This window comes from Entelurus aequoreus, linkage group LG06 (genome assembly GCF_033978785.1).
Source record: "Entelurus aequoreus isolate RoL-2023_Sb linkage group LG06, RoL_Eaeq_v1.1, whole genome shotgun sequence".
NCBI lineage: Eukaryota > Metazoa > Chordata > Actinopteri > Syngnathiformes > Syngnathidae > Entelurus > Entelurus aequoreus.
The window spans coordinates 74,140,192-74,152,650 of NC_084736.1; the positions used below are offsets into that span (position 1 = coordinate 74,140,192).

Below are 12,459 nucleotides of genomic sequence, written 5' to 3' on the forward strand. Positions count from 1 at the left end.
ATTAATTAAAAAAAAAAAGGACCTTATCTTCACCATACCTGGTTGTCCCAATTAGTCATAATAATGTGTTAATTCCAGTATCGGTTGATATCGGTATCGGTTGATATCGGTAATTAAAGAGTTGGACAATATCGGAAAATCGGATATCGGCAAAAAGCCATTATCGGATATCCCTACATTAATTGTATTGGTTTTTAAAATAAATTGATTTTTAAGGGGAAATTGGTTCATTTCCCACGGGGGGAATCGCTTGTCTAAAGTCAGTTCTCAACCTGGGAAGGGGATGCACATTCATTTTCACTACAACATGGAGGGGGGGGATTTCCATCAACTCACTTTAGATTTCCATCTGAAGCGTGACGGCACCACTTGAGGACTATTTCACACAACATGCAAGCCATAAATGGGGCAACTGTGGAACTGTGTGTGCTATTGACTGACACCTTGGTATGGGTAGAGGTGTGTTTTTCTCAAAAGAAAAAGCCTCTTATTTCAAAGTTAAGGGGAGCACGCATAAATCTTTACCCTTCATATGTCACCTGCATGTTATCATTTCTTTTTGTGAGTGAATACGCAGAATACAGTCAGGCGAGTTTGTAACTAACAGGCAAAGAAACTTGAGGAAGTTTTATACAGAGCTTCGTCAAATTGATGCTCCCAGTTTTTCCTTTGTGCTCATTAGCAGAGGTCACCTAACAGTGCGACTCAGTCATCATTGATTTAAAAAGGAGAAGAAGGTCTTAAACAAGCCAAAGGACAGCGAGAGACTGTAAACGGTGTCTGTTTTCACAAGAAAGTTACACCAGGGTGTCACTTTGGCAAACTTTTGTTAAACACATGTAATGGACAACTGGCGAGGGAGAGTTAACTGTTTGTTTACTCCTGTTTACCCACACTGTTATTGTGAGCCCTTTAAAGTAGTTTACTGGAGCAGGAAGCACATAAACACTCTAAATGCAGTCTGAAATCGGGCTTCTACAATCTCAATCATTAGGTACACTGCAAAAACTGAAATCTAAGTAAGATTGAATATCTCAAATAAGGGTGATATTTGCTTATTTTCTGTCTGATAAGATAATTCTTCTCACTAAGCAGAGTGTTTTACTTGTTTTAAGGGTTTTGGTCCTAAATGACCTCAGTAAGATATTACAGCTTGTTGCTGAGATTTGATGACCTATATTGAGGTGCGTGAAACTAGAATATCAACTGTTGCAAAGCTGTGTCATCAACACTCACAAGTATAAAACTGCTTTTTCAAAGTAAGAATTTCTTATTTCGAGCATGAAATAAAAAATCATGACTTTGACACAATTGTGTCTCATAATGAAAACAGATGACAGCCAAATGGACTTTGCTGTTTTATTTTCAATGAAACAATAGAAAATACGTACTCATATAGTAGTACGGTTGGCACAGTACAGTAAACTGACAGTTAATATTTAAACATTTAATATGTGACATTTCTAACTATTTTGAACAGAAATAGTTCATGCACATTCAGATAAATTCTTCAAAATTTCACTAAAAAAAAAATTGGTCGGGGGCCGGGCCGGGCTATATATATATATATATATATATATATATATATATATATATATATATATATATATATATATATATATATATATATATATATATATATATATATATATATACATATGTATATATACACTACCATTCAAAAGTTTGGGGTCACATTGAAATGTCCTTATTTTTGAAGGAAAAGCACTGTACTTTTCAATGAAGATAACTTTAAAGTAGTCTTAACTTTAAAGAAATACACTCTATACATTGCTAATGTGATAAATGACTATTCTAGCTGCAAATGTCTGGTTTTTGGTGCAATATCTACATTGGTGTATAGAGGCCCATTTCCAGCAACTATCACTCCAGTGTTCTAATGGTACAATGTGTTTGTTCATTGGCTCAGAAGGCTAATTGATGATTAGAAAACCCTTGTGCAATCATGTTCACACATCTGAAAACAGTTTAGCTCGTTACAGAAGCTACAAAACTGACCTTCCTTTGAGGAGATTGAGTTTCTGGAGCATCACATTTGTGGGGTCAATTAAACGTTAAAAATGGCCAGAAAAAGAGAACTTTCATCTGAAACTCGACAGCGATGATGTCATGTTATCGATGGGAAAATGCAAGAAATGTAATGCCGAGCGCATATCATTATGTCAAGATAATGGCACTAGCATTTACTTCATTTAAGAATATTTTTCAACATATTGAGAAAAAAGGTCTCATATTAGTTTTTTCTACCAAGAAAAGTGCACTTGTTATTAGTGCGAATATACTTATTTTAAGGTCATCTATACTTTGTGTAGCGGTAGTGTATTCTCTCTCTCGTCTGCGTTGTTTTTACCTGCTGCTCCAAGGAAGGAATCGGTGCCAAAAGGAGGGATTTGGAACTGCTTCGTTTGGCTTTGGTTTGGAATAAAAAAAGCCACCCCGACCGAACAAGGATAATTCGCAATGAGACGTGGCTACCGATGTGAACCAGTCTGTTCTTTTGTATCACTTGAAGACAAAGCAATGAAGATTGGTACTGTGGTAAAATGCGACAAAAGTACTAACGTTATCTCAAAACCACGTTGTGATGAAAAGAAAAATGTTCCAAATGGTGAAAAATGTTTTTTTTTGTTATGAGAAAAACACAAAATATGCAATATTTCCAAAAATGGGTTGCAAGGTGGAACACTCTAGAAGAGGCAATTTCAGCCTTTATTCTGTCAATGATACATACAACAACACTGATTTTGATGCATTATTATATTTGGAACAAAGGCAGTTTTTCCAAGAACTCACACTATTCCTCCTTGCTGAAAAATGGACAAACTTATAAAGGTGTTATAAGTTTGTCTTACATAATTGTTTTTAAACGTTAAACACTTCAAATCTTTCAGCAGTTTCAGACCTATCCATAGATATTAGGTTTTTATAAAAACATGTTTTGTTTTTTTAATGTTTTATTACCTTTTTGTAAAACAAAACAAAACAACAACAACAACAAAAAAAGTGAAATATTTGAGATTAGGTATCAGCACGGGACAGCTTTGGTTAGTGCTCATGCCTATCACCGAGAAGGTCCCAGGTTCGACTCCTTTGTGGAGTTTGCATGTTCTCCCTGTGACTGCACAAGACATGCACTTGGGGATAGGCCCCTCCCACCCCCAAAGACATGCACCTGGGGATAGGCCCCTCCCACCCCCAAAGACATGCACCTGGGGATAGGCCCCTCCCACCCCCAAAGACATGCACCTGGGGATAGGCCCCTCCCACCTCCAAAGACATGCACTTGGGGATAGGGGCCCCTCCCACCTCCAAAGACATGCACCTGGGGATAGGCCCCTCCCACCTCCAAAGACATGCACTTGGGGATAGGGGCCCCTCCCACCTCCAAAGACATGCACCTGGGGATAGGGGCCCCTCCCACCTCCAAAGACATGCACCTGGGGATAGACCCCTCCCACCTCCAAAGACATGCACCTGGGGATAGGCCCCTCCCACCTCCAAAGACATGCACCTGGGGATAAGCCCCTCCCACCTCCAAAGACATGCACTTGGGGATAGGGGCCCCTCCCACCTCCAAAGACATGCACTTGGGGATAGGCCCCTCCCACCTGCAAAGACATGCACCTGGGGATAAGCCCCTCCCACCTCCAAAGACATGCACTTGGGGATAGGGGCCCCTCCCACCTCCAAAGACATGCACCTGGGGATAAGCCCCTCCCACCTCCAAAGACATGCACTTGGGGATAGGGGCCCCTCCCACCTCCAAAGACATGCACCTGGGGATAGACCCCTCCCACCTCCAAAGACATGCACTTGGGGATAGGCCCCTCCCACCTGCAAAGACATGCACCTGGGGATAAGCCCCTCCCACCTCCAAAGACATGCACTTGGGGATAGGGGCCCCTCCCACCTCCAAAGACATGCACTTGGGGATAGGCCCCTCCCACCTGCAAAGACATGCACCTGGGGATAAGCCCCTCCCACCTCCAAAGACATGCACTTGGGGATAGGGGCCCCTCCCACCTCCAAAGACATGCACCTGGGGATAAGCCCCTCCCACCTCCAAAGACATGCACTTGGGGATAGGGGCCCCTCCCACCTCCAAAGACATGCACCTGGGGATAGACCCCTCCCACCTCCAAAGACATGCACCTGGGGATAGGCCCCTCCCACCTCCAAAGACATGCACTTGGGGATAGGGGCCCCTCCCACCTCCAAAGACATGCACTTGGGGATAGGCCCCTCCCACCTGCAAAGACATGCACCTGGGGATAAGCCCCTCCCACCTCCAAAGACATGCACTTGGGGATAGGGGCCCCTCCCACCTCCAAAGACATGCACCTGGGGATAGGCCCCTCCCACCGCCAAAGACATGCACCTGGGGATAGGCCCCTCCCACCTCCAAAAACATGCACCTGGGGATTGGTTGATTGACAACACTAAATGTGAATGGTGTCTTTCTGTGTTGGCCCTGTGATGAGGTGGTGACTTGTCCAGGGTGTACCCCGCCTTCAGCCCGAATGCAGCTGGGATAGGCTCCAGCGACTGCGAGAGGGACAATCTGTAGAAAATGGATGGATGGATGGATAAACAACTATGCTAAAACACTGTGTTTAAAAGAATGCTATGTCTCTCGCATGGAAGGGAGATGCTCATGTCCGTTTAGTATTTGTGATGAAAGCACGTTGACATGTCAGGTTTTCAGTATATTTAAACATATGTGCTACAATGGGAGTCAATAATGACCAAAATGGGCTAAGAGAGAAAGTGTATAGTAAATTAATATTTGGAATAACTGCCGTGATGCCATTTTAAATATATATAAAAACGTGTTTAAAACTATGTGGCCAAATTTCAGCCTTCTTAACTTTAACTGATTTGTCCTAGATGGAAAAAAAATGCAACAAATGTCTGTTTTGGGTCAAAGCAGGGTGAATCTGATAAGATTTGGTTGAACTTAATTTCTCAGATAAACCCACTGTTCATTCAACCGGAAGAGATGTTGCTTTGACTTTATTGTTGATATGAATATTGTATTCAATTTATGTTGAAAAACAACAGCAAAAGTAGCATTTAAATCTACTGTAAAAAATGTTGGTTTCTTTATTTTTTTTTTTTAAATGTCTAGAATGTTGAAAATGTGAGCAGAGCAGGTTTCCTCTTGTTAAGTCAACCTAAAGTGTTGGTTGCACTTAATTCAAATAACATGTGAATGCATTGGCCATTATTGTTTACTTGCCTGTTTGTATCCATCATTCATTCATACCTAATTCCTTATATATACTATATATACACAATTACTAGAGATGTCGATAAATGTTTTAAAATGTAGTGTCGGAAATTATCGGTATCGGTTTCAACATCCCGATTTTCCCGGGAGACTCCCGAATTTCAGTGCCCCTCCTGAAAATCTCCCGGGGGCAACTATTCTCCCGAATTTCTACCCATTTCCACCCGGACAACATTATTGGGGGCGTGCCTTAAAGGCACTGCCTTTAGCGTCTTCTACAACCTGTCGTCACGTCCACTTTTCCTCCATACAAACAGCGTGCCGGCCCAGTCACATAATATATGCGGCTTTTACACACACACAAGTTAATTGCTCAACAGCCATACAGGTCACACTGAGGGTGGACGTATAAACAACTTTAACACTGTTACAAATATACGCCACACTGTGAAACAACACCAAACAAGAATGACAAACACATTTCGGGAGAACATCTGCACCGTAACACAACATAAACACAACAGAACAAATACCCAGAACCCCTTGCAGCACTAACTCTTCTGGGACGCTACAATATACACCCCCCGCTACCACCAACCCCCCCCCCCATTTTTTTCCATAACTGGAGTTGAAGTTGTTCTCTTATTTTGGAAAACCTTGTTTTTGATTGATTGATTGAAACTTGTATTAGTAGATTGCACAGTACAGTACATATTCCGTACAATTGACCACTAAATGGTAACACCCGAATAAGTTTTTCAACTTGTTTAAGTCGGGGTCCACGTTAATCAATTCATGGTAAAGTTACATTGTTTAATGCATCCAGCGGGGCATCCCAACAAAATTAGGCATAATAATGTGTTAATTCCACGACTGTATATATCGGTATCGTTTGATATCGGAATCGGTAATCAAGAGTTGGACAATATCGGAATATTGGATATCGGAAAAGAAGCCATTATCGGACATCTCTAACAATTACCTATTTATTTATATATATTGTACATGTGTGTATATATATATATATATTAGGGCTGCAACTAACGATTAATTTGATCATCGATTAATCTGTCGATTATTACTTCGATTAATCGATTAATAACCGGATATAAGAGACAAACTACATTTCTATCCTTACCAGTATTTTATTGAAAAAAAACAGCATACTGGCACCATACCTATTTTGATTATTGTTTCTCAGCTGTTTGTAAATGTTGCAGTTTATAAATAAAGGTTTATTAAAAAAAAAATAATAATAAAAAAAATAAAATATATATATATATATATATATTTGAAAAAAGAAAAGAAAAATAATTGCCTCTCCGCAACCGCATAGCATAGATCCAACGAATCGATGACTAAATTAATCGCCAACTATTTTTATAATCGATTTTAATCGATTTAATCGATTAGTTGTTGCAGCCCAAATATATATATATATATATATATATATATATATATATATATATATATATATATATATATATATATATATACATATATATATATATATATATATATATATATATATATATATATATATATATATATATATATATATATATATATATATATATATATATATATATATATAAAATTTATTATTTATATACAGTATATTTTTAAATTGAAGAAATAAATATCATATTGTGATAGATATTAGGATATGTATTTTTGTGCATATCTTATCATCTTGTTTACATACTTTGTCCTATCTTTTGTCCGCAGGTTACTCCCCCATCTGCCCTCCCTGTGACAATGAAATGAAAATAGATGCCATGCTGGAGCACATGTGTGCCAGCGAGTTTGGTAAGAATGGTTTTTTGCCACATCCACACAAGCACAACAATAACTCCCTGATATTTGTACCTAAACTTTAGGTATGTCAAGCAAGCATTTTTAAGTACATGCTAAATCACACTAGGCTGCTCGACTATTTCCACGACGCTCAAAATTGTAGAATTGAATTCCCGACCCTTTTTTTTCCCAGTGTTGACTGATTAAAGTATTCAGGTTTTATTTCTTGGTCACAAGTCAGAGTTTGTCTGCTAGGCAGAAGATTGTGTTCTAAAGCGAATGAAGTGGAGTCGTTAAAGTCTTTATGTGACCGCTCCTTGTCCAATTTAAATGTTTGTTTTGCTGTCTGAACTAACTGTAGAATAGTTCTACCATATTACTACAAGTGCTATTCTTTTCTGTATACTATATACCCTTAGGTATACTTCTGAGTTCAAAAGATATATTCAATTATAAGAATATCTACAAAGGGTTATCGCTTGAAATGCAACTATTAATTACAATTAATATTATTACCTTGTTAAACTGACAAATGGCTATGACAATTTTGCACAAGATGTTTTCAAATAATACATGTAATGAAGCATTTGTTTGTATGAACAGAATGTTTCAAAAGTAATACAGTGGTACCTGGGCTTCAATTGGTTCTGCTTACTTAACCCACAATACTCGCATCTCACATCACTGTTCCCCCTTGAAATGACATCTTTTCAATTCAATTATTTTCCCGCCCAAAACATTACAATTTTATAATTATAACATATTTTTTAATGTGTAGAACAAACTTCTAGGTAACAAATTTTGTACCAAAAACAATACAGTAAAATGCACTACAAACAGTAGTTTTATGAAGTAATATAATAATAATGTATACAGTAATAATAATGAAGAGAGCGGACTTCTACGGTATCTTCTGCAAGCTGCTTCTTTGTCAAACACAACATTAACAGCTTCACCATATTCTTGTGGATAAATGTCAGTGATGTTATTATAGTCTTTATGGACTTATTTGGATTCAGTATGGTGCCAACTAGGGATGTCCGATAATGGCTTTTTGCCGATATCCGATATTCCGATATTGTCCAACTCTTTAATTACCGATACCGATATCAACCGATACCGATATCAACCGATGCCGATATATACAGTCGTGGAATTAACACATTATTATGCCTAATTTGGACAACCAGGTATGGTGAAGATAAGGTCCTTTTTTAAAAAATTAATAAAATAAAATAAGATAAATAAATAAATAAAAAATTCTTGAATAAAAAAGAAAGTAAAACAATATAAAAACAGTTACCTACAAACTAGTAATTAATGAAAATGAGTAAAATTAACTGTTAAAGGTTAGTACTATTAGTGGACCAGCAGCACGCACAATCATGTGTGCTTACGGACTGTATCCCTTGCAGACTGTATTGATATATATTGATATATAATGTAGGAACCAGAATATTAATAACAGAAAAAAACAACCCTTTTGTGTGAATGAGTGTGAATGGGGGAGGGAGGTTTTTTGGGTTGGTGCACTAATTGTAAGTGTATCTTGTGTTTTTTATTTTGATTTAATTAAAAAAAAAAAAAAAACGACACCGATAATAAAAAAAACGATACCGATAACTCTAGTGCCAACAAGTGTAGCAGTTCTAGCTTGTACAACTTTGACAAGTTGGCTACATGCACACTTCAGTCTTGTTTTTTTTCGTGATTTCTTTATTTTATTTCGTGCAGACCTGGGCAAAGTTTAACGGGCCAGATACAGCCCGTTAAACTTTTCAATCCGGCCCGTTGCACGTTTCCAAAATATTTTTTTTCAAACCTTTATCCTCGAAACTGTAGCCGCCAATATGATGTGCAGTGCCATTTTCAAATGACAGTAAGTCTTGAATATGCCATTGTTTGGAATCTGCGCTTTTGAGTGATATACGGATTATTAGGGTAATCACAGTGAGAAATGGATTATTAGGGTAATCACAGTGATGAATGGATTATTAGGGTAATCACAGTGATATATGGATTATTGGGGTAGTCACAGTGGTATATGGATTATTAGGGTAATCATAGTGATATATGGATTATTGGGGTAATCACATTGATATATGAATTATTAGGGTAATCATAGTGATATATGGATTATTAGGGTAATCACAGTGATATATGGATTATTAGGGTAATCACAGTGATATATGGATTATTAGGGTAATCATAGTGATGTATGGATTATTGGGGTAATATGGATTATTAGGGTAATCATAGTGATATATGGATTATTACGGTAATCACAGTGATTTATGGATTATTAGGGTAATCATAGTGATATATGGATTATTAGGGTAATCATAGTGATATATGGATTATTGGGGTAATCACAGTGATATATGGATTATTAGGGTAATCACAGTGATATATGGATTATTAGGGTAATCATAGTGATATATGGATTATTAGAGTAATCACGGTGATATATGGATTATTAGGGTAATCATAGTGATATATGGATTATTAGGGTAATCACAGTGATATATGGATTATTAGGGTAATCATAGTGATATATGGATTATTAGGGTAATCACAGTGATATATGGATTATTAGGGTAATCATAGTGATATGTGGATTATTAGGGTAATCAGAGTGATTTATGGATTATTAGGGTAATCACAGTGATATATGGATTATTAGGGTAATCATAGTGATGTATGGATTATTAGGGTAATCATAGTGATATATGGATTATTGGGGTAATCACAGTGATATATGGATTATTAGGGTAATCATAGTGATATATGGATTATTAGGGTAATCATAGTGATATATGGATTATTAGAGTAATCACAGTGATATATGAATTATTAGGGTAATCATAGCGACTACATCACAGCAGCTCCAGTCAGACGAGGCATGAAGCCGAGTTGGCAGAATGTCTTTGCAGATCAGCCAGATGGAGGCGCGAGTGTCATATATATATATATATATATATATATATATATATATATATATATATATATATATATATATATATATATATATATATATATATATATATATATATATATATATATATATATATATATATATATATACAGTACAGGCCAAAAGGACACCTTCTCATTCAATGTGTTTTCTTTATTTTAATGACTATTTACATTGTAGACTGTCACATCAAAACTATGAATGAACACATTATATTATGTACACAGTTATGTACTTAACAAAAAAAGGTGAAATACCTAAAAACATATTTTATATTCTAGTTTCTTCAAAATAGCCACACTTTGCTCTGATTACTGATTTGCACACTCTTGGCATTCTCTCCATGAGCTTCAAGCACACCTGTGAAGTGAAAACAATTTCAGGTGACTACTTCTTCAAGATCATCAAGAGAATGCCAAGAGTGTGCAAAAAAGTAATCAGAGCAAAGGGTGGCTGTTTTGAAGAAACTAGAATATAAAACATGATTTCAGTTATTTCACCTTTTTTTTGTTGAGTATATAACTCCACATGTATTCATTCATAGTTTTGATGTGACAATCTACAATGTAAATAGTCATGAAAATAAAGAAAACGCATTGAATGAGAAGGTGTGTCCAAACTTTTGGCCTGTACTGTATATATATATATAATATATATATATATATATATATATATATATATATATATATATATATATATATATATATATATATATATATATATATATATATATATATATATATATATATATATATATATATATATTACTTAAAACACCCTTTTTGAGCATGTTTTTAGGCTATGGAGAGAGAGTCTTTGGAAAAAAACTGTCATTGTTTTGTCTCAATGTGGTCCTAGATCAGTGGTTCTTAACCTTGTTGGAGGTACCGAACCCCACCAGTTTCATATGCGCATTCACCGAACCCTTCTTTAGTGAAAAAGAAAAATTGTTTTTTCAAATTCAAGACAAAGTTATGTAATAATAATAATAATAATAGATTTTATTTGTAAAAAGCACTTTACATTGAGTAAACAACCTCAAAGTGCTACAGTATATTAAAAAAAAAAAATAAATAAAAATAAAAATTAAATTAAATAAAAAAATTAAAAGATAATAAAAAATAAATACAAATAAAAACTAGAACAGCCAAATAGCTAAAACTAGTATGCATATATCTAAAAAAAAAAAAGAGGCTTTTTTAAAAAGAAGCATCCACAGTCTGTGGTGCCCTCAGGTGGTCAGGGAGAGCGTTCCACAGACTGAGAGCAGCGGAGCAGAAAGCCCGGTCTTCCATTGTTCATAGCTTTGTCCTCGGAGGTTGGAGGAGGTTAACCTGTCCGGAGCGGAGGTGTCGTGTGGAGGATTTGGGGGTGAGTAGTTCTTTGAGGTAGAGGGGGGGCATTTCCATGGAGGCACTGGTGGGTTAGTAAGGAGACTTTGAATTCAATCCTATACGTTTTTGGTAACACTTTAGTATGGGGAACATATTCTAAGTAAGTAACAAAGACTTAATTTAGAGTTTTCGGACACTAGGGGAACATATTCTAAGCAACAAAGACTTAGATTAGAGTTATTTGGTTAGGGTTAGGGTGAGAGGGTTAGGGCCAGGTTTAGAGGGTTGGGGTTATAATAAGGCCATGCCGAATAAGGCATTAATAAGTACTTAATAATGACTAGTTAAGAGCCAATATGTTACTAATTTGCATGTTAATAAGCAACTAATTAATGGTGAATATGCTCCCCATACTAAAGTGTTACCATGTTTTTTTACTGGTGCATAAAATGAACCGTGCATGAACATCACCTTGTTCAAAGAACAAAACCAACACAGTGCATAAACTCACAACAAATTACACACCTGCAAATCAGTGTGACTTCTGCTGTTGCCGTATCCGTAATACGCCGATAGGGAAAAGTTTTTATTTACACGAATTTACCGCCGAACCCCTGAGCCCGACTCACCGAACCCCTAGGGTTCGATCGAACCCAGGTTAAGAACCACTGTCCTAGAGTGAAAAATAATTGACATCATCCGCTTTTTCTTCTCAGCGAATTCCTTCACATTCACCGTTTTTCCAACCCTTAGTTGGAAAAACATAGTTATGTCTTGCTTGCAAGGAGCTAATGCTAGCGAGTGAAACACAGGATGTTTTGGTCGGATCTGACGAGGTTCACTGTGACATTCACGACGCCAACTACTGGCGGGGATTCTCATAACCAACATTTTTGCTCACAACAAAGCCGATTGACTCTCAAGTCGAAATTCTAATTTTGGTAATCAAATTGTGGAAACATTCCATAAATGATAAAGACAAACAGAACATTCATGTCATTCATTTAAGCGTTGTTGGGCCAACTGATATAAAAAACAGATATAAACAGTTAAGGAGAGGAAGTGGAATGAAAACATTTGATTTCACGCAACCTGATATTGTT

At 36.6% G+C, this 12,459-nt stretch overlaps 1 protein-coding gene across 1 annotated transcript in view; it reads left to right on the top strand.

The window, feature by feature from the left end:
- Positions 1 to 12,459, top strand: part of LOC133652595 (secreted frizzled-related protein 1-like) — a 51,315-nt gene that overhangs the window by 10,835 nt on the left and 28,021 nt on the right. Inside the window, exon 2 of the mRNA XM_062051529.1 lies at positions 6,980 to 7,060. Coding sequence (XP_061907513.1) covers positions 6,980 to 7,060 — 81 coding nt within the window. The remainder of the gene's footprint in view (positions 1 to 6,979; positions 7,061 to 12,459) is intronic.